This window comes from Aedes albopictus, chromosome 2 (assembly GCF_035046485.1).
Source record: "Aedes albopictus strain Foshan chromosome 2, AalbF5, whole genome shotgun sequence".
In the NCBI taxonomy this organism is placed as follows: Eukaryota; Metazoa; Arthropoda; class Insecta; order Diptera; family Culicidae; genus Aedes; species Aedes albopictus.
The window spans coordinates 408,954,827-408,977,512 of NC_085137.1; the positions used below are offsets into that span (position 1 = coordinate 408,954,827).

Genomic DNA, 22,686 nt, shown 5'->3' on the forward strand with positions numbered 1-22,686 from the left:
TTTCAGTTGCTCAAGTGAACCACCAGACGCATTTATTGAATCAAGTAGCCGAAAAACATGATCATGGACAACCAGAAAACCACCAACAAAACGACGCTCCTCAAGTTGATGTTGCTGCGAGCCTGGAAGGAGCGCTGGACCGACTGCCAGTGGGGAATCAACGTGAAAACGGTGAGTCCGATTTATTGTCGCCCGGTAGGGTGGCGTCCAGTTCCTTGAGCAGATGTCTCTGCCGGGGAGTCACTTCCGTGGGGATGATGATTTTGATTCTTACAATGTGCTGACCCCGTTCCTGCGCCGAAAGGTCCCAGATACCCTTGCCGGGGATGCGCATCACCGTCTCGGGTTGCGTTCCGGGTGGAATGTGGACGTTGAAGATACCGTTGATACCTTTGATGGGTATGTTTGCTCCGAGAATTGCTTGGGTCAGGGTGATCTGTTCGGTCGAATGGATGTTGAGGCCATCCCGCTGGAACCGGTCCACGTCCTGCACGTTCAGGATGATGTTGACCGAGCGCTGATGGCCGGGGACGCGGCACTTGATGATATCGCGGTTTTGTGAGCCCTTCGGGATGTTGACCATAAGCGGGGTTGGTTTCAACGTGATTCCCTTGCCGTGGCATTTGGGACAGACCAAAGTTTGGGGCGCGGTCCGGACGCCTTTGCAGAATTTGCACGTCATCCAAAGAGTTCCGTTTTCGGTCTGGATGGTTTGCTTCCCGGTGCCCTGGCAGATCTTGCACATGCCCTCGTTGTCCAGCGGTGGAAAGCTGCCCCAGGCGGAACATTTGTCGCATTTGGATCCAACGGGGAGTTTCAACTCACGTCTTCCGCCCTCCACTGCTTCCTTGAAGGAAATCGTCAGGATAACGTCCTCGTAGTTCAATTCGTTGATGGCGTTCCAGCTGGAGGCGATCGTTTTATGCCGCTCACGGGTGACGTTCCTGTAAAGTTTATAACCTCTTATCGTAAGAACTGCAACCCTTTGTTCCGATCACTTACCGGTACAGTTCCGGATTGAGCGCTATCACACTGTCGCCCTTTTTCTGCTCACTCATCAGCGCCTCGTAAGCTTCGGTGATTTCCTTGAATTTGGCTTCGTCAACCGGCGTCCGCGTGCCGGAACCCGAATGCTGTAGGTCCGGATGGGACTCCTTGGCCAGCAAGTAGTAGGCCTTTTTAATTTCGCGGAAGCTGGAGGACGGCTTCACGCCCAGGATGCTGTAGTAGTCTTTCGCCACAGCTGTGCATTGCTGGGTTCGAAGGGCTGGTGTTTTCGCCGGTTGAATGTACTTGAATTTTGGCTTCGCCGGGACTGCCGGCGTTCCGCGGATGTACCGAATCAAACCGGATCCGAGCTTGAATTTATCGATCATGGTTGGTGAAGGTCGAAAACCCGTTGGATGGTGATGTTCGAGGAGGTGAGTGGCGGAAAGCTTTTTTTCTTCCGATTTTAGGTGACAGCTTCCTGGGGTTTCCGATGGGTTGCTGGGATTTGCATTTTTGGGGCATCTCAATAAAGCAACGCGCCGTCGATAGCGATTTTCATGCTTGGATAACGATCCCTACTCAAATACCTATATTAATAGTTTACGCAACAAGGTGCAGAATGTAGATTTTTACAGCACAAGTCGTACTTTTATCCAACGAGCTTGCATCGAGTTGCGTACAACGTTTTTTTTTTGCCATTTTATAAATTACCGTGTGTCGTGAAGATGGAGAACCAATCGTGGTCCATGATGTCCAATACATTCCTGATCTTTCAACAAACTTTCTGTCCGTTATTCAAATTTTGAAGAAAGGATAAACCGTTGCATTCTAGAGGTTGTGAAATTGGAAACAGGGACAACAAGCTCGTGGCTAAAGGAGTAATCCAAAACGAACTGTTCCGGCCGGCAAAGCAATGCTTAGTTCAACTGGAGCAACATTGGACACCTAGCATCGACGACTCGGACACCTGAGCATGCAGAACGCATACAGAAAATTGTTCATACCGACATTGCTGGACAAATGGAAGCTCCGTCAATGAATTAACTACATCGGCTGTTTTCCTACTCTCCGCATCGACCAATGTGGCGCTAGCTTCTATGCGCGAAAAATCGCTAAAAGTAAATCGCAAAAATATTGTATGGCGAATAGCATCTAAAGGCAAATTCATCGAAGTGGACTACATTATTCGAAAAAATATTTGGTAGTGGTTGTGCACAATGGTGACTACTATTAAGCCTACCAAATATTTTTTCAGGAAAAGCATTCTATTTCAAGTAATTCATGTTTAGATGCTTTTCACCATACAAAATTAAATTGATTTACTCCTGCTGATCAACTGTGGGCATGCGCCAAGCGGGTAGTCCATTGGAGGAAACCGCTACTATACAATATCACGATATCCCGCCGAATGTTCGTGTATTTTCTGAAATCTAAATCCCAAGATGTAGTTATTACGAAAAAATAATGAAGCACTACAAATGCATATTAACATATTGCATCTTGTAGTGGAGCCTTACAAATGCATAATAAATTGGGACATCACATTTGGACAAACACAACACAGAATATGCATTTTGCCCTGTTACCCTAGTGGATAACAATTCCCGATGACAGGATGACGAGGTTTCATTAATGTTGTTGGTCCATCAGTCAATCCTGTAATCGTATTATCTCTGACGGTTGCCTTTCGTTCGCAGCATTAGTTGCTTTCATAGCTTGAGTTTTGTCTAGGAATTTCTAATCCTAAGGAGGCATCCTGAATCAGATTTTAATGTGAGACGTCTACACTTTGATGTGCCTGTTAGAGAAGGGTCTACACGTGTCTTCCAGTTATTAATCGCCCGAAATTACCTAAATGTAGGCCATCAAAATGATATCACTGATTTCTCATAGTGCCCTATCACTTCAGAGCACTATAAATGTGCATTAAACTTGGGTACAAGTTTACATGTTGAAAACGTACGTATAACACAATAAATAAAACTTGTAATAAAGTTCTGGACAGTTTCAAACAATTCCATGCGTGAGCTAAGCGTCAGACTGGCCGCAGCGATACTGATAAGGAATATGTTAGCGGATTATTTCAGCAGTACTTGAAGCAGGCAGGAATTAGGCATCAAACCACAAACGATTATACTCCCGAACAAAACGGATTGGCGGAGTGCGCAAATCGGACCATTGTGGAGAAGGCACGGTGCATGTCATTTAATGGCTGTAGCTGCTGCCATGTGAATAGATCTCCAACCCGTGGATATGATCTGACCCCGGATGAAGTGTGGACTGACAGGAAACCCGAACTTTCGCACGTCCGTGTATTTGGTACGAAGGCTATGATGCAAGTGCCGAAAATGAAACGTAGAAAGAGGGATCCGAAGTCACGTGAATGTATGCTGATTGGTTACAGTGGGGGAACCCAAAGCTTACCGTTTGTATGATCCCAGGAAGAAATGTATTTTCAAGAGTCGTGAAGTGATTTTCATCGATGAGGCTGGTCTGGAGCAATGCCAACAGGGACGTCCGGATAAGAAGGCAACAATGATTTCGTTGGAATACGTCGAAGCTCTAATGAATGTCCAGGATGCTGATCCACTCGAGGATCGTGTTTGTTTAGTCGACCAAACAGTTACCCAAGGTATTGGACATGGAGAATCTGCAGCTGAAGATAAATATGAAGATACTAGTGAATGCAATACATCCATGAACACGCTGACAGAAGTGACCATACCCTCTTGGTCACGGACGTTGAGGCGCAGCGGACGGGAGTACAATCTCCCCGGCAAGTATAGAGAATAGATTTTACAGTTAATTGCAAACGGCTCCCGGCTTCAAACATTTCACAGGTCCACGACGATAATCTAGTGTTTTCGAAGGCTTTGATGCGTCTGGAGTTTGGTGGTGTGGCTACCACTGATAGACAGGACAACCTTCCTAGATCCTACAATGACGAACGTTGACATTGGAAGATTTACCAAATGGTTGGAAGGCTGTTGGCTGTAAATGACTATTCGTACTCAAACGTGATGCGGTTGGTCAAAAACATCGCTATAACGCTCGCTTGGTTGCTCAAGATTTTAGTCAGCAGTTTGGAACTGACTATTATAGGAAGTGTTTGCACCTGTAGTTCGACAAACCACTTTTCGTACGTACGCTGATGGCTGTTGCAGCAAAAGAACGCTTGATGGTCAAGCAGCATGACATCAAGACCGCCTTCCTCAACGGCTATCTCGAGGAGGAGATTTATTATATGAAGCTACCACGTGGATTTGTCCCTAAATGTAACTAAGCCAAAGTATGCAGATTACGGAAGAGTTTGCACAGACTTAAGCAGACGGCTAGATCCTGGAATCACAAGCTACATCAAGCCCTCATCGAGCAAAATTTCGAGAGGTGTAAGTCAGATCCCTGTTTGTACCGGAAAAGCAACGCACGGTTCCTGGTGTTATGTGTTGTTATTCGGTATCTGAAAGGCACCAAAAACTACCGATTGTGTTTAAGCAACATGTCTGGTCCTTAAGGGATCGTAGGTAATCGGATGTGGATTGGGCCGAAAACAGGAAGGATAGAAAATCGAATAGCCGATATGTATTCAAGATAAACGGAGGAACAACACGCTGGGTCTGTAGGAAGCAGACATGTGTAACGTTATCGACGGCACAAGCAGAATTTATAGCACTGTCAGAAGCAGTATAAGAGGGGTTATGGCTGAAACAGTTGCTGGGAAAATTAAATGGAAACCCCGAAAATCTGGTTATGCATGAAGATAATCAAAGCTGCTTGAAGATGGTAGAGACAGAAAAGATCAATTCAAGAACGAAACACGAAACCTTTACCAAGAATCAGGACAGCAAAGCTTGCAGAGATGATTGGACTAACCAGTTTCGTTTAAGAGGAGTATTGAAGTTCAGCCGATCATAGTACATAGTCCAGATATAATTTAGAGTAAGTCACTTGTTTGAAGTATGTTCATTCGTATAAAAGCTATCGTCAAATGCAGACCTTCTTTAGTTGATTGCGTTACTCATTACCAAGAATTTCTTAAGAAATTGTTCCTTGGAATCCACCTGGATTTTCTTCGTGGATTCCACCAAGACTTTCTTAGGACACCAATGTAAGCTGTATCAAAGATTTGTCTAGGGAGTTCTCTTGGAGATACTTTATCGCTGAACAGTAACATTAAATTCTCAGATATTGCAACAATAATTGCTCCAAGGATTCCGCCAGAAATGTTACATAAGGCTTCTCTTTTTTCCCTGCATGATTCACAATAAAATTTCACATGTTAAAATATGATCTAGAATTACTATACAAAATGTTTCTTTGATGGGTGTCCAGTTAGTCTAGTGGTTCGCAAAAACCGGAGACGGCGAGTTCGATTCCCGTTCCGGTCGGGACAATTTTCTCGACTCCCTGGGCATAGTGTGTCATTGTAATTGCATCAAAATATACAAATTCATGCAATGGCAGGCAAAGAAAGCCCTTCAATTAATAACTGTGGAAGTGCTTAAAGAACACTAAGTTGAAGCGAGGCAGGCCAATTCCCAGTGGGGACGTAGAGCCATAAAGAAGAAGAAGAACTTCTTCATCAGAGGAAGTGAAAACGCGATTTGGCAAACGGGGTTTGTTGACTCGGAAATCCTTAGATTTTGCAAGGATTTTGATCAACCGAGTGACTGCACTCAAACTGGAAACACTTGTACAAAGGTTTTTTTTTCAGCCGGATCGTTCAGCAGACCCGAGAGCTTCCTGGTAAGTCTTGCGAGCCGACCTGAAAGTTCCCGATCCAATCGAACGTCGTCTGTTCCAACTCTGCTTCGCCAGATCGGAGTTTCACCAAGGGGTTACTCTTGTGGTCTCCACAGACGGCAAAGGGCAACCCGGGCAAAGTCTAACAGCAAATGGAAAACAAATTTTGATGTTGTGATATTGCAAATTAAGATAACTCAGGTTGTTGTCGTTTTGGTCGTTTTAACGGTTAAAACATCAAAAATGAGAGCAGAAAAATGTTCCCGTAACAGCAAATTGAAAACAATTCCTGCTATCAGTGATAGCAAATTGAGAACTGTTTTATCAGTACGAAAAAATGGAAAATCGTTAAATATAGGGGTTTTTCGATTGATATGAAATCCTAAATGCCATAAGATAATTACACTAATGGTATATTCTTAGAATATTTATACAAGGTCGCCTAGAAGTTTTGAAATAACCTAATTTTTTTTATAACAGTTTGAAAACACAAAATCTAAGTTTGAAATCAAATTTAGTCAAGACCAACTGATATCAAAATATGATATCAATTTGCTGCTGAATACAAATCGAGTTTTCGATTTGCTATCATTTTGTTGTTAGTCGCACTTGGAGTGTCCATGGATGGTGAGTGAGTATCCATGAAATTTGGCCATATCCAAATCAGTAAATAGATTAGTAAAAAAATCGTGTTAAGTACTGTTCCTTTGAGTTCCACTAAGAATTTGCATCCTTTGACAGATACGTATTTCGACCTCAACTGTGAGGTCGTCTTCAGTGTCTTGTACTTGACACGATACCAGTTGGTTGACCGGGGATTCCTGAAACGAAAGATTCACGAAGTAACGTTCAAGTGCTCGAAAAAGATGTAGCGATGGTCAGATAATCTGACATATGCCACTTGGTCAACTCGAGACTAATTCCGCTAGAGCAGAGCTAGAGTTTATGGTAACACTTCCTCTTTAACAGATACCATGAAGGTTGTACGGTTGCCTATGTTAAGCAATCCAAGATCTGTACTACTATCTAAGTACTCAATCAAACTGGAGGTTCTCAAGTTAATGCCTGAGTTTTTTTTTGTTTTTATTAATGTGTATTTTAACTTATAGGCTAATAATTGCTAACAATTAGCGGACGGTCTTTTGAAGTGCAGTATGTGATGACTTGGTTGAAAGCATCCGTAGGGGATGGTTCATCATGCGGCGAATAAAAACTTTTTTCTGTTGAGGTTTTCAACAGATATATCAAATGAGATAATGCATACTTCTCTGGTAATTAATTCAGAGATGAGTGTAGCAATGATTACATTGTTGTCAAGCACACATGTTCGAGGCATGACACGCGAGCTTCCATTTGCTTTTTGTTTAAAGTAGTACACGCCGGGTTCACGTGATTTCCTAGACAGAAATTCCCTTTACAAAAGTAAAGTTCTTGGACTGACGTCCAAGCCTGAAAAAATTGATTGTTGCTGATCTTTTATGTTGAAGATTAATTTGAGCTACCCTATCCGTAGCCACTACCCAACCTACACTATTGAGGAAATGAACTGTTGGAGCTTCAGCGCTCTAGTATCTAATATCATATTCACCTTATCTTATCTAATTGCAGGTCCTAACACGCGGTGTTAGCGGGGATGTCTACAGTTTGGCGGACTGCATCCTGCAGCAAGCCGTTGTTGGTTCCGGAGCCAATACTGTAAGTTTTTTTTTACCAACACAATCCGGATGTGGCCGTAGACACTTACAGAAATCTTTCTTGTGTTCTAGCTCTTCCTGTCCTACCTGAAGCACTCGCTCTGTGCGCATCTGATCTCACATGCGGCCGTCTTAAAACGCATCGCCAAGTACGACCACTTTGAGATGCACCACTGTCTGATCGCGTTGCTCGATTTCCTAGAATCGATCATCGCCGGCGTTACGTGCCGCGGCAAACAGGAGGAAGGTCTGCTGACCAAAGCGATGCTCTCGCTTGTTTACTGGTTGATGCAGATCTACAAGCACGCAATCGAGACGTTCGGCGAGAATCGGTCGCTTTCGGCCGATCAACAGGAAGTGGTAGAGAAAACCGCCAACGTGCTGGAGAAGATCGTTCAGAGTCAGTTCCTGTTGGGGGTGGTTTATGTGGGCAAGCTGGCGGATCCGGAACTGTTCGGATTGGTGGCGAAAAAATGCATAGATATCGAAAGTGTGACGGCCAAGACCGGGTTCGTTCCGCCGGTGGTTAGCCAGAAGAATGTCACGGTCAACGATTATATTCGAAAGGTAAGTGGTCACAATTGACAGAATAAAACAAATTATAACATTTTCGCATTAGGTTGCAACGATTGAAACCGGTACTTTGGAGATGAAGGATTTCGACGGCAAGGGCGTCGAGCCGATCACGTTCTGCATGCAACCGCTGATCGCGATCGATATTTTGTTAAATCCGAACTGCGACACCCAGATGTACGTGCTAGAGTTCCTGTCGATCCGATCGTTGAAAAATTACCCATTGTCCAGGTTGTACTGCGAGATTATACGCGGATGTTTGACCTGTTTGAACAACGTCAGCGGAACCAGTCGGGAGTCGTTCATTTGTGCGTTCACGTTTATCAAGGTGCCCCAGATCATACGACAGATTCATCGTCAATCGCGGGTGCTCAACGCGAGTGACTTTGAAGATGCCAAGCCAGATTATTCGCCGGAGGTCGTCGAGGCTTTCGAGCTGCTTCTGCAGGACTCGGCAATCTTGGATTTCATGGATGCCAAGTGTGCTTGCAACACGGTGGAATATCTACTGAACGAGATGCTCAAACACCATCTGATCAACGAGAAGCAATCGAAGATGATCGCGGCCAAGCGGGATGTGATCACCAGCGGATTGCAGAAGCTCGATTTGAACACCAATCAGCATTCGATCGTCAAATTTGTGCTGAGGGCAGAACCTCCACTGGTTGGAATTCTGAAGACTCTGAGCTCCGATTACAACAAGGTTCAGGAGGCTTTGCTCGGCATGTTGTGTCAAGTGCTGTCCGGAAATAGTTTCGAGCTGATTCTGTCCGTGGCCACCGTCGAGGGCAAGCTGAAAACCTTCGTCGCGGGACTGATCAAGTGCAACGAGAACTCCAAGCAAGTCCCGGGGGAAATGGGGAAACCGGCCATGACTCGGGCAGCTCTGTTCGACGTTTCCTTTCTGATGTTGGTTTTCATCGTACAGAATTACGGTTCGGAGGTGGTCCCGACCGAAGGAACGGATTCCTTCTTCGAAAAGTGGGTCCGCGAGTGCATGGTTGAGAAGCACAAGTCCAAGTCTCCTATGAACATGGTCAAGCTATGTGACCAGAGTAAGGTTGATGAGCTGATCGTGAGTCTGAACTCTCCGGATGGCTTGAAGGCGACGTCACTTAAGTGGCAGGAGATTTGCGCGAACATTCCGGGTCTGCTGTACCAGGTGAGTCATTCCACTGTGATCTAGTATCACGGTTTACCTAATTCTCCAGTTTTAATCGCATTTAGGTCCTACTCGCCTGGGAAAACGATGGCCTATCCACGGGCGAGATCAAAAAGTTCCTGGACAGTTTGAAGTCCCGGTTCTGTTGTTTCTCGATCTGTGCCACCTCTTGGCTGTGCGCGTACATGCAAATCATCCGCCAGGACGAACTCCTAAAACCGATGAACATGGTCCAGCAGTTCCTGACCAACGTCAGCTCCGAGGAGATGATGCAGCAGGAATACCTGAAGGAACGCCTCGGACTGACGGTGCAGATCGTCCGTAAGATGCAGCTCGACTTCCAGCGGTTACCGGTGGCCAGCCCCAAGATGAGAAACCAGCTGCAGTCGCAGAGTTTGGTTTCGCAGGCTCCATTGGAGGAACAGTTCGAGGAGGTGTGGAAGGGGGTGGTGGAGAAAGGCTGGTTGCCAATCGACGCGACACTGGTGCTGGAGAACTTGCTGCAGTCTTGTGGGCCGTTTTGGTTGGTGGATAAACTGGTTCAGCAGATTTTCCACTGCAAATATATTAGAGTAATGATGGAAGATCAATTTGCCACGAATTGGGCTTATTTTTGGTTTCTTTTACAGGAAATGAACAAAACCATGGATATCGTGTTTGCAATTATGCACTTGGACATAGAGCGTTGTACAACCGCGCTGCTCTCTCAGTTGATTCCAATGATGCTGCTCAATAAGTTACAGTAAGTATTTCAAGTAGTATAATTATATTGGGCATTATTATGGGACTACAGAGATTTCGAGGGCGTTTCAATAGCATTAACAGAATTTCAGAGACGTTTTAAGGGGCTTTAAGGGCGGATCAGGGGGGCCTCAGGAGTAGGGGATCCGCAGGTGGCAAGGCAAGTTACTGCCTATCTTTTGCGAGTGGGTTAGTGTCGCTCGGCAACTGGTAACCAGTTAGCCTAGAGGTTAAGGCTATGGATCGCCAATCCGGAGACGGCGGGTTCGATTCCCGTTCTTGTCGGGAAAATTTTCTCGACTCCTTGGGCATAGTGTATTATTGTACTTGCCACACAAATGTACAAATTCATGCAATGGCAGTGGCAGGCAAAGAAAGCCCTTCATTTAATAACTGTGGAAGTGCTCAAAGAACACTAAGTTGAAGAGAGGCAGGCCAAGTTCCAATGCGAACGTGAAGCCATTAAGAAGAAGAAGTAGTGTCGACCGGCAACGAAACCTGTGCCTGGTCGAATCTTGCTTGAAAAGTTGTTTGTTTTGCAGATGGGGATGGCCCGCAAAATCGCGTTGTGTTGTTGCACAATTGGTAGGCGTAGTTTGCTCGAGTTTGACGTACCTGCTCTCTCCCTCCTCAAAAGCCCTAGGAGCGTTACAAGGGAATTCAGGAGTGTTTGAAGGCATTTTAGAGAGTTTCGAAGGATTCCAGGAACGTTTAAATGGTTTTCCGAAACATTTTAGGAGCGTTTGATATCATTTCAAGGGCGTTTCAATGGGTTTCCGGAGCCTTATAAAATAAAACGTTCAAAGGGGTTTCATAGGCATTTCAGTTTGATATGATGATTTCAAGTACGTTTGAGTTGGATGATGGAGGTTTAAGGGGCGTTTCGAGGCATTTCAGTCAGGGGTAAATCAGGGGGTTCCAAAAACACCCTTTAATCCATGGATTTCAGGGGAATTTCAAATAGATTACAGACATTTCAAGGGTCTTCTAATTTAATTATGGAAGTTTCAGGAGCATGTCAAGGCATTTCAGGGGCGATCCAAGTGATGTCATGGGTTTTTGTGAAGGTGTCTTTGAAAATCTTCAGAAACATCCTGAAATGCCTCCAAAAAAACCCTCGGACCCCAGGTAATAATTTGATGCTGTACAAACGTTTTTCCAATCATTTTAACGCAGCTTTCATTTGAACAAAAGCTGAGCACAAGAGATACAATCTTTTATTCAGCTCCTAAACATCTACTTTTGATGATTTTCTTCAACCTTTGGCTGATTTTAGGTTCATTGAAAGCCGTGGCGTCTCGTAACTTCACTTTTTACCTGTTCAACGACCCTAAAACTTGAAGCTGCGTAGAATTCAGGATCGGAATCAAATTAAAATTGAACGGAAACTGCTATTCTCGTAATTTTCTACATATTACAAGCCAATTTGTTGAGAAAATTCAAGAATTTACATTCGTTGAACTGGTACTCAAATCTACCAGTTCAACGAATGTAAAATGTTAGGCAATCCCCAACTAACATTTATTGTGAATGTTAACGACAACAAAGCGTCCTCAATACGGCTTGATGCTGAGTTACTGTGTTGTACATAAGGACGGAAACTTCTATGCAAGCCTTATACCAATGAATCTGGCGAACTTAATCCACATGTTTATGCTATGCGAGCTGCTACTATGCCACCAAATCATAGCTTTTTTCTCGGCTCTTATGTAACCACTAACTGGCGCTTTTTCAGCCTTTTCACAGTAGTTAAATAATAGTTATACGGCATCCCCAAATTAAGCGTTTAAATTTAATTAGGTTATGGATGCCGTGACGCAATACACGTGAAACTGGAACTATCGCTTTTAAAACTGAATAATTAAAGTACTTGCCGCTACTTGGAATCGAATTCCCGATCTCCGCATCCACTGGTCCCGATGATGATGTCCTCGCTGCTACACTGCTATATATAAATAGCATAGAAAAAAGCCTGTTTTGTTTTAATCCAGACAAGGCTTCATAATTGTGCCACAAGAAACCTTACCCAACTTCATCTTGCAGCAAAAGCTTGTGAAACGTCAATCGCAGTGATGTTTACATTGAACAAGCTGTGTGGTTGCGCCAACAGGTTCTTCGTCACAACTTCTAACTGAAAGAGTGTTCTTCAAACAGCTACGAAGCGCTGTTGTTTTGTGTATTTGTCAACATTACAAAAAGTACTGTATTAAAGCAACTGTTTTATTGGCTGGGATTCTTATTCGATTTGCACATCTTCCGGCAAAAATTCCGGAGTTGGATTAAAATGCAATAAAAGCAACCCAAATAACAGCACAGAGATGGATAGCTGTAAAGTATTTGTGTAGTAGCTATATATCCCGATTAAAGTTTATTTTGACAATAATGTTAACATCCGAACAGAATTATAGAGAATTTATACGATCTACCGTTTTTACGAGGGCTTTTAAATACGGACCAGATCCTTCAGATTCCAGCTGCTTACCCACAAATCAAGGTCTTTGCATTAGAAGTAGCAACGCTTAACAATGAGGCTCTGCAACACCACTGTTCTTCGAGAATATACTCTGAACTACTATTAGCGGAAAACGATCCTGCTGTGCTGAGTGTAAATCGCCGATGGAAGCTAATCTTCAAGAACATAGCAGATCACCGAATTGATTCGCATCTTCGGTCCGTGTGGTACACGGCGATGCACGGGAAGATAAACCATAACGAATTGTTCTTCAAACAAAGACGTCGGAACTCCCCTCTTTGCGAACATTGTCCAGGAGTTGTTGAAACAATTGAACACAAACTCTTTTCGTGTTGTTTATCCAAACCAGTTTGGATTTTTCTAAAGTCAATTATTGCAACGTTAACACCATCTCTTCGAAATAAAAATCATAACTACTTTCTTTTCCCTGAATTAAGAGGCATACCATCCAGAGATACACTCAAAATCAAAAAACTATTTGCTAAATTTGTTTATTTCATATGTAATACTTCAACAGAGAATATTAATGTTAATAATTTTAAGCTGGAATTGTAATTTTTACAAACTTGTACTTTAATAAATCTAAAACTAGTTAAAAAAAATTGGTATAACAACAGTTTCTTTATTGCAGCTTCTAGCTGTAAACTGTAAAGGAAGGAAGGAAGGAAGGAAGGAAGGAAGGAAGGAAGGAAGGAAGGAAGGAAGGAAGGAAGGAAGGAAGGAAGGAAGGAAGGAAGGAAGGAAGGAAGGAAGGAAGGAAGGAAGGAAGGAAGGAAGGAAGGAAGGAAGGAAGGAAGGAAGGAAGGAAGGTGGTGCTGTTCCTTTTATTTCCACTAAGTCGAGTTGAGTACAAGACACTGAAGGCGACCTTACAGTTGAGGTCGAAATACGTATCTGTCAAAGGATGCAAATTCTTAGTGGAATTAAAAGGAACAGTATTTAACACGATTTTCTTCTATTTACTTCCATTTTGTTGTTTCTCAGGCATTCATCCTGCGATTCAAGGAATCCAGTAATTCTACCAGATCTTCATTTTCTCTAGGAAGCTCTGTAGGTATTTCTGGAATAATCTTTAAAGGAATTCTTTGAGATATTTCTGAAGAAACTTTTAGAGGAATTCTTGGTGGAATATCTGGATATATTTCTGTAGAAATATTTGGCAAAATGCATCAAGGGTATCTCTGGGAGAATATTTTGAAGAAACCCTGGAAGATTTTCTGGAAAACTTGTTAGAAAATGACTTAACGACTTAAAATTTAAAATGACATTTAATTGAGAAATTCCTAGAGTAAATGTGGTGGCAAAAAGCCGGGCAAGCTATCTGCTAATTATGCGAACAAACAAGCGATATCAGTAGACATAATTGGGATTTTTGAAGAAGTTGAGAAATCTGGGAACAAGATGCTGATTCTAGGTATTCATTTAACATTGTTTCGAGAAATTTATCCAGGAATCTTCACAATATTTCTACTAGAATCCATCAAGTGAAACCTTTAAAAATTGTTTCCGTGATTCCTACAAAGTTTCCTTCACAAATTCCTTGAATTGTGCCAGAGATTCCACCGGCTGTTTTGGGTGAAATTGCTCAAAAAATGATCCAAAGATCAGAAGTTATTTCATCGATTCTTCGGCGGTTCAGGAATCCAGATTTTCTTGCACGAGTTTTCTCAGAAATTCTTTCAGGAATTCCTACAGGAATTCACCACTGAGTGTTTCAGGATTTTTTTCAAAGGTTCCTTCAGGAGTTCTTCCACTTTTGACTTCTACTTCTTACAGCATCCATTTCGAAATCGTCCAGGGGTTTCTCCAAAGATATCATCAGGAACTTCTGCAAGAGTTCCTCCAGAGATGCTTCACCACAGTTTTTTTCAAAGACTCCTTTAGTTATTCTTCCACACATTGTTATAAATAGGAATTCTTGCGAAGATTCCTCTAGGATTGCTTGCAGAGAACTGGGAATTCTTAAAGCGATTCTTCTATGAATTATTTTAAAGACTTCCCCCAGACATTCCTAGGAATTATTCCAAAGATTCTCACAGGAATTTCTTCAGAGGTTCCTCTAGGTTCTCTTCAAACAATTAGTACAGAGATTCATATTCAGATTGCATTTTGAAATCCTCCAGGTGTTTCTCTAAAAAATCCACCTGGAACTTCTGCAAGAGTTTCTCCAGAGATGCTTTCAGAAATTAATTCGGATTAACACACCTAGGAAGAATTATAGAATTCCACCTCAATTTCTCTCCAAATTCTTCCAGAGTTTTCGCCTTTACTCTGTTTGAACATCATTTCAAGAATTAGGCAGGATATTCTGTAGGAGTTCTTTCGCAGACTAATCCAAACAATTTCCCAGGGGTTATCAATTCGAAAACTATTGCTGAGATTCCTCCAGCAATTTAAATCTGTAGGATTTTTAAATGACTTCTCGGAGGAATCTCTGAAACAACTTCTAGGGACATTCGTACTGCAATAATAAGAGGAATTCCTGATATAATATCTGGATGAGTGTCTTAGAAATCTCTGGGAAAAATTCAGGAATGATATTTAAGAAACCTCTTGAAGAATTTAGGCATATTTGAAAGATTTCCTGGCTGAATGTATGGGGTAACACCCGGGAGAGTTCTTGAAGTTAACCCGTAAACACCCGGGACGATCTACTTTTGGTAGAAATGTAATATCTTCTTTGTTTTAAAGCATTTTACGACCGATTTTTTTTATAGTCAAGGGGAATAGTTGTGCTAAGAAATGCATGGTACCTCTCCCTTTGCACCCTCCCCCCTCTTGCTGGGAGCCGAAAATACGTGGCTTTTTTGTATTTTTTTATAAATTCTACATGTTTTTGCTCAAATTTCATCGTTTTGCTAATCATCAATAGTTTTCACTGATCCTTAACATGCAATGCATTACTACCAATCATAGTCTGTTGAAGTTTTGATCCCAGAGCTATTCTAAGGCCTCAAAAGTACTCCGTAGTTTGTGACACAAATCCAACATTCTCGACCAAATTTTATACACGATGAATGATCACATAACCACAGACAAACAGACGTAACTCTTAGAGGAAATTCATCTAAAACTTTTGCCCGGTGTCATTTTCATGAGCACACTGCCACCTGTTGGTAGAACCGCGCGCGACACTGTCGGCCATGATGGATTTCGATTTGACGTTTTGCTGACACGCACACTACTACACAAATTGCCTGTAATTTGCATTTGCATCATTCAGCAACGTGTACACTGGCAAACGTCAAAGCGATCGAACATCAGCGCCTCTGGTGCAACGATCGCGCAAATCAAATGAAATTTGAATTGATCACTAAATGCATGTGTCAAGCCGTTTTGAAGAGTGTTACGTCTGTTTGTCTGTGACATAACATAGTCTACGGCGCTCAAAAAGCCTCAAAGCACCCCTAGAAAACTCATGGTACATGAATTGGGTGATCTAGGTCAGCCAAACTACTTTGGAATTCATTTTCTTAAGATCTTAAACATCTACCATCGTTTGTGTTCACACTGTTCAAGATTTTTTTTTTGTTTTTTATTACTGTGTATTTTAACCTGTAGTTAATTCTACACTTAAGAAATTTAGTCACGTTGATGTCCATTAGACCTCGCAATGCTATGAGCAACTTGATATTGTGGTAGTAGGACATTCCCTGAAATACAAATGGCCTCCAATACAGTTTGAAGTTTAGGTTACGATATCTACATACTGTATCATACTTGAATTGTGAAAAAAATCGTGGAATGTAGTATATACTACTGATGGAACCTCAGTGCACATCTATAATGCTTTTGGTACATTCATAGGATATTCCAGGCTTTTCAAACTATTCTGGAATTAGGAACTTCAAGGTCTACAGGCTCTACTCTTGTTCCTCTTCACTCTATCGGCATAATTCTTTCACGATTGAGTCTGTTGCACCTTATTATATTACGAGTATCTTTATTTGTTGCTATTTGGGTGTCTACTGACATACAAATGGACCCAATGTGTTTTGAAGTATGGGTCACAATATCTGTAAACCTTAGGATATTTTTATTGTAGCGAATGCTCGCGGAATATAATCTACGCTACTCTTAGAACCTCAAAGTGCAATTCTGATCACATACAGCAACATCCTCTTGGTGACCTAGGTCATCCAAACTATTCTGGAACTAAGACCTTCAAGCTCTACAAGTTCTACTCTTGTGTCTCTTTACTTTATCGATGTAATTCTTTCACGATTACCTCTGTTGTATCTCATAATATTTTGAGTATTTATTTGTGTTACTTGTACATCCACTGACATAAAAATGATCTTCCTCGGAAATTCCTCCAGGAGTCCCTCAGATATTCATCGTGATGTTCTCCGAGAATATCTTTACTAGTTCCTAGGGAATGCCTCAGGATTTCCCGTGAAATTCTTCAGGAGTTTCCCAACAGTTTCTCGAAAAATTCTTCAGCAGCTATGCTGGAATTCCTTCAGGAGTTCCTCAGGAATTACTTTAAGAACCTTTCGAAAAATCCAGCAAGAGTTTCTCGGGAATTTCTCCGGAAGTTCCTCAAATTCTCCGAGGATTTCAAGGGAAATTTCAAAGGAATTTTCCTTGGAATTTCTCCAGGGATTGCTCCAGCGATTTCTCTAGAAATTTTTCCAGGGATTCCTTGAGTGATTCCTTCAGGAATTCCTTCAGGAATACCCCCAGGGATTCCTTCACGAATCAAGGAATTCATTCAGGTATTCCTCCAAAGCTCCTTCAGGAATTCATCCAAGATATCCTCCAACAACTAATCCAGGAATTTATACAGGATTCAAGGAATTCTTCCAGAAATTCCTCCAGGTATTACTCCAGGAATCCCTCCAGGGAATTTCTCTGGGTAATTTTTCCGGGTAATTGCTCCAGAAATTCCTCCAGGAATTCAGCTAGGAATTTCTCCATGAATAGCTTGCTAATTTATCTATGAATTCATCAAGAGATTCCTTCAGAAATTCCTCCACGGTGTCCTCCAGATACTCTTTCAGGAGTTCCTCCAGGAATACCTCCAGGCATTCCTCCACAAATTAATCCCGGTATACCTCCAGCAATTCCAACAGGGGTTCTTCCCGGAATTCCTCACAGGGATTGTTCTTGAAATTCTTCCAGTAATTCCATCAGTCATTCTTACACTGATTCCTCCAGAAATTCTTCCTTGATATACTCCAGGATATATTCCAGAAATTCCTCCAGCAAATACTCCAGGAGCTCTTTCAGGGATTATTCCAGGAATTTCTCCAGGAATTATTCTACCAATTCCTTCTGGAATTATTACAGGGAATCATCTAGGAATTGTTCCAGGAAATACCCCAGGAATTCCTACAAGAAACATTCCAGGAATTCCTCCAGAAATAATTGCAGGAATTCCTACAAGAATTGTTGTAGGAATTACTACAGGAATTTGTCCTGTTTGGAACTTTTTTCAATTCCAGTTATTGCGGGAAATACTTTAGGAATACCTCGCGTGAATTCGGAATTACTCGCATGAATTACTTTATGAATTCTTACAGAAAATACTCCAGGAATTCCTCCAGAAAAATTAAAAACAAAATAACTTCAAAAATTTCTTCAAAAGTTCAAGAAAACCCTTCCGGAATTCCTCTAAGAATTTTCATGGGAAAGAATTTCTTAAGAAATTCCTGGACGGATTCTTGGAAGAATTTGGGAGAAAATTTTGGAGAAATTCATGGAGCATTTCTTTGAGAAATTCTTGGAGGAATTCTTGGAAGGAGTCTCGGAACAGTCCCTCGAGAAATCCTCGAAGGAATCAAAGAGGTATTCGTAAAGAAATTTCAGGAGGATTTTTTAAATGAATTCTTGAAGGAATTTCTTGAAAAATTCGCTGGCGAATTTCTTGAAAAATTCTGGCGAAATTCCTTGGCAGAAATCTTAGAGGGTTCCCTGGTGAAATTCTTGGGGAATGTCTAGTAGGAGTTTGTGGAATTCCTGAAGGGGCTCTTGGAAGAATTCTAGGCAGATGTCTTAGAGGAATTCTTGGAGAAATTACTTTTTCCTGGAAATATTATAAGAGGAATTCCTGGTGGACTTCCTGGAGGAATTTCCGGAGAAATTTCTGAGAGAATCCGTGGGAGGAATTTCTGGAAGAATCCCTTGAGGAATTCCTGAAGAAATCCCTGGATTAGTTGTGGGAGGAAATCTTGGATGAATTCCAGAAGAAGTTCTGGAGGAATTCCTCGAGGAATGCCTGAATGAATTCCTGGATGAATCCATGGAGGAATTCGCGAAAGAATTAAGCGAGTAATGGCGCTTAAACCTAGGCTTACATAACCCAGGACACAAGGGGAAAATACCTGTGTCCCTTCCCAGGAGAATTCATGGAGTGTACACTAACCCACTTATCCAAGTCACTCCCATCGAATCTATATATATAAAAAAGAGTTTGAAGTTGCTTTGAGGCAACAAAACTCAAGAACGGGTGGACTGATCAGCATGACTCTTGCATGGTTCGATTCGTATTCGTGGCGGCTGTGTTTATATGTACAAAAAGTTACCAAAATTATCTAGAAAAGTAAGAAAATTGATAAAGTACTGATTTTCGTGAGCTGGGAGGAAATCAACAAATGAAAAAAATCTAGAGTGCGGTGACGTTATGACCTCAACAGTTGTCAAACCACCACAGCTTGGCAATACAAAGTTTGCCGGGACAGCTAGTATCAAATATTTATAACCCAAACTATGTATGCCGAACGGTTGGTACGAGATCAATGAGAGTATATTACAGGTGAGGAAGAAGAAGAGATGGCTATGTATTAGTAAGCAAAGAAAAATGTAAACACAAATAGTGCCGTCACTATTTGACACGCGTTCTTATGGGAGCTCGCTTTGCTTGTAGTAGTGACATGTTTTGCACCAGACACGGATCTCACGCACACGAAGTATCTTCTTCCCCACCTTTAATAGACTCTCATTGGTAAGAGATGTTACCGTTATATGGCTTAAAAAATCAACAAAGCTGCACAGTAGGCCTGGCCGCTTTAATGTTTGAAATACATCTTCGATGTGCTCCAAACATTAATAATGACAAGAAAAATTATAGAGCGGACCTGGTGTGATGGTTAAAGTACGTGACTATCACGCTGAGGACCTGGGATCGAATCCCACTCCCGACAAACTCACACAAATGTGAGTTCTTCCTTCGGAAGGTAAGTAAAGCGTGGGTCCCGAGATGAACTAGCCTAGGGCTAAAAATCTTGTTAATAAAGATAAAAAAAAGAAAAAAAAATGATAAAATTAGTGGATTTTATACATGGTGAACATCTAGATCTATTTCTTTTTGGTTCAGTAGCTACTGCAGAGCTGATAATATTCGTTACGGACATCAAATTATATTAGGTACAATTTCTTAGAGTACCTACTCCTCTCTCTTTACCTCAACCTGCCGAAGTGCCAATACATACCCGTAAATCTTTCATTAAATTCCAGAATATCGGAAATCGTCGACCCGTTCTCCCGAGTGCTTGCCAAACTCTGCGTCTACTGCATCGTGGCCACCATGGAAGCCCCAGTTCCGCCCACCAAGAAGCGTTCGCGCGCCGCAATTGCTGCCGAAGGCGACGACCTGGATGCACTCTGTTCCGCGCCCAAAATCCGTAAGATCGGTTCCGATTCGTGCGATTCCACCTCCAGTGATTTCATGCTGGAACAGGTGCTGGCCGCCCGCGAAAGTTCGACGCAGTTGAAGGAACCCTTGCAGGGTTGTTTGCAGGCGCTTTTCCGAACCTTTTCGCAGTATATCGTGTCGGACGAGCTGTCGCCCAAGATCTTCTTCATGTTCCAGCTGCTGTCGCTGCTGGTCGAGGTGGGAAAGGATCGCATTAAGCCGGTCCTGAAGCTGATTCCCAACGGGCTGATCCAGAACATGATGAAGATCAACGCCACGGACGATATGACCGTTGGGTTTATTTTGAGGTAAGTGGACAAAGAAATTGTATGTTTTCAGCGAATTAGTGGGGATTTATTCCGTTTGGCAAAAAGTCGTTTGGCATAATTATACATAAACAGCCACTATATGCCAAACGCTCTAGCATGCGCAGCTTTTTCTTTTTTTCCATTTACTCTCGTAAACAAACACGAGAAAAAGAATGATAAAAGAGGGGGCACTCTGTCCCCTGTTTTATCTCGCTCTTTTTTGTGTTTATCAAAGAGAATAAGCGAGAAAAAAGAAAAAACTGCGCACGCTAGTGCAAACGGCTGTATGACAAACGACACTTATACCAAATGGCATTGTTATGCCTAACCGAGAAAGACCCATTTTGAGTTACTTGATATAAAACAAAATCTTAAACTTTATTCTTCCAGGTTATATGACTTAAGTACCGCTTCCGGCAGGCAGTTTGCCATGTCGGATCTCTGCCTGTTCCGAAACATTCAGATGCGTAAGGATAGCATTAAGCTGTGAGTATGTGTGTATTATGCTTTTTTGTTCGTTTAATTTTTTGATTTTACAGTTAAAGACTTCTTCTCTGTGTGAAGGAGGATAGAATCTAATACCTTTCTATGTTACTTTTATTCGAATAATTATTTTACAACTTATCTACAACCTTTCCACGCTACGTAGTTGATTATCACTGCCTTGGCTTTGCCGACTACCGTCGCTAGATCTTCTACCCAGACTGACTACACTGAATCGTTGCTGTATAGCTTCTGCTCTCTCTGTAGCTCTGGTTTCCATCTCCTGCTCGAGGTTTACCGCTGTGGTTAGTTTCCGCAAGCGTCGTCTAAAGCTGTAGTATCCTAACCCGATGGCGGCGAGAACAATGACGCCCGCACCAATGGCCATACCTACAATGCCGGCTGTACTCAACTGAGCTTGATCCGGTTGGGACTGGATGGTTGTTACCTCGAACATCGTGTGCTGTTCCATTGCATGGCCTGCTATTTTTCCGGCGCAAATCCATGGCCCCAGGTCAGAGGAGGTCACGCTCAGGATTACTAGAGAACAGTATCCCTTTTTCGGCTCATGCGTTGGATTTGAGTAGTAGTTGTTCAGTATAGCTTGATCTGAGGTTATACCTTCGTCCAAGCTGAACGCTTGACCGCTTGGTGTAACAAATCGACAGTACTGGAATGGAGTGTTCTTGGGAATCGAAGAACACTCCACCACAAGAGCGGTGCCCACGGTAGCAACCACTGTGTCTGCCTTTGCAATGATTTGGGAACTTCCAACCTTCACGTCCATACCTGCTGATACCTCCAACGAAGAATACCTAGTACTGCCCACGTGGCAACTCCACTGTCCTGTCATGTTTTCCGAAACTGGCTTAAACCTAATTCCACAGTCACCCAAAGCCAACGATATTCCGCTGTACCAATAATTCGTCCCTTCGCCGTGCACTAAATTCTCCGAAACCGAGTAGATCTCTCCATCCTGATCCCTGAACCAGCAGTAATCCAGTGGCTTATTCGCATTACACTGAAGTGTCATTTCCGCTCCACTCAGCGCGTTGACATTCTCCACCGATATGATTGCCAACGCCGCTTCCTCGTCGCTATTGTCCATAATCGCACCGGCAACCTTCATCATGTCATCATCCCCATAGCCAACCACACACTTCCACAACCCCTTATCGATCGTGTCCGGCTCTTCCACCTCCAGTCCACAATCCCCAACGTCGAATCCGTTCCCGTAGTAACGATACCGATCCCATCCGACGCCCGGCAGCATGTTCAGGCCCAGGTTGTCCGCCACCCGTACGAACCGACAGAACCGAATCATCGAGCGGCTGTACTGGAGGTTGCACATCAGCACATGGAAGTCCGCTCCCCGGTGAACAGAAGGGGATATTTGCTCATCTGGAGGGAATTGAGATGAAAAGAAAGGAGATAGATAGTAAGTAATTGGAGTAGAGGTTGTCCACTACCTGAGAAATTCTTCTAGGAATAATTCTTGGATGAACCTTTGGAGGAATTTCTGGACGAATTCTTGGAGGAATCCCTAGAGGAATTCTTGGAGAAATCACTGGAGGAATTCCTGGAGAAATCCATGAATTAATTCCTAGAGGAATCTCCGGAGAAAATCCTGGGGTACACTTCTGGACAAATTCGTAGCAGAATCCCTGGAGAAATTCCTGGAGGAACTTCTGAAGGAATAGTTGGAGGATTTCCTGGAGGCATCCCTGGAGAAATTCCTAGATGAATACCTGGTGGAATATTTAGGGGAATTCTGGGAGGGACCTCTAGAAGAACTTCCAGTACAATAAATACTAGATAAATTCCTAGAGAAATCCCTGGAGGGATTCTTGAATGAATTCCTTGATGGATTCCAACAGTAAACC

At 42.6% G+C, this 22,686-nt stretch overlaps 4 protein-coding genes across 4 annotated transcripts in view; 1 reads left to right on the forward strand and 3 right to left on the reverse strand.

Annotated features, from left to right (window-relative positions):
- LOC115268496 (chaperone protein DnaJ) lies at window positions 1-1,519 on the reverse strand. Its single transcript, XM_029876520.2, has 2 exons — window positions 1,003-1,519; window positions 1-944 (listed from the first exon to the last, which is right to left on the reverse strand). The coding sequence occupies exons 1-2, from the start codon at window positions 1,374-1,376 to the stop codon at window positions 158-160; spliced, it is 1,161 nt and encodes a 386-aa protein (XP_029732380.1). The 5' UTR covers window positions 1,377-1,519; the 3' UTR covers window positions 1-157.
- The window catches only part of LOC109622784 (NEDD8-conjugating enzyme Ubc12), a 128,441-nt gene that overhangs the window by 45,753 nt on the left and 60,002 nt on the right, over window positions 1-22,686 (reverse strand). The window lies entirely within an intron of this gene.
- LOC109417988 (mediator of RNA polymerase II transcription subunit 24) lies at window positions 33-20,944 on the forward strand. The gene is made up of 8 exons (XM_062853427.1): window positions 33-171; window positions 7,342-7,428; window positions 7,500-7,994; window positions 8,047-9,162; window positions 9,228-9,734; window positions 9,792-9,904; window positions 19,835-20,320; window positions 20,711-20,944. Exons 1-8 carry the CDS (start codon window positions 58-60, stop codon window positions 20,808-20,810), a joined length of 3,018 nt encoding a protein of 1,005 aa, XP_062709411.1. The 5' UTR covers window positions 33-57; the 3' UTR covers window positions 20,811-20,944.
- Window positions 20,900-22,686, reverse strand: part of LOC115268497 (uncharacterized) — an 8,942-nt gene continuing 7,155 nt past the window's right edge. The window contains exon 3 of the mRNA XM_029876522.2: window positions 20,900-22,204. Coding sequence (XP_029732382.2) covers window positions 20,946-22,204 — 1,259 coding nt within the window. The 3' untranslated portion in view covers window positions 20,900-20,945. The remainder of the gene's footprint in view (window positions 22,205-22,686) is intronic.

What these genes read in the sequence shown, in the direction of transcription:
- LOC109417988 (XM_062853427.1), top strand. Translation starts at nt 58, where the DNA reads ATGATCATGGACAACCAGAAAACCACCAACAAAACGACGCTCCTCAAG. An exon ending in TTGGTTCCGGAGCCAATACT is followed by an intron (nt 7,429 to 7,499) that starts GTAAGTTTTTTT and finishes CTTGTGTTCTAG; the next exon opens with CTCTTCCTGTCCTACCTGAA. An exon ending in ACCGTTGGGTTTATTTTGAG is followed by an intron (nt 20,321 to 20,710) that starts GTAAGTGGACAA and finishes TTATTCTTCCAG; the next exon opens with GTTATATGACTTAAGTACCG.
- LOC115268496 (XM_029876520.2), bottom strand. Translation starts at nt 1,376, where the DNA reads ATGATCGATAAATTCAAGCTCGGATCCGGTTTGATTCGGTACATCCGC. An exon ending in CTCAATCCGGAACTGTACCG is followed by an intron (nt 945 to 1,002) that starts GTAAGTGATCGG and finishes TAAACTTTACAG; the next exon opens with GAACGTCACCCGTGAGCGGC.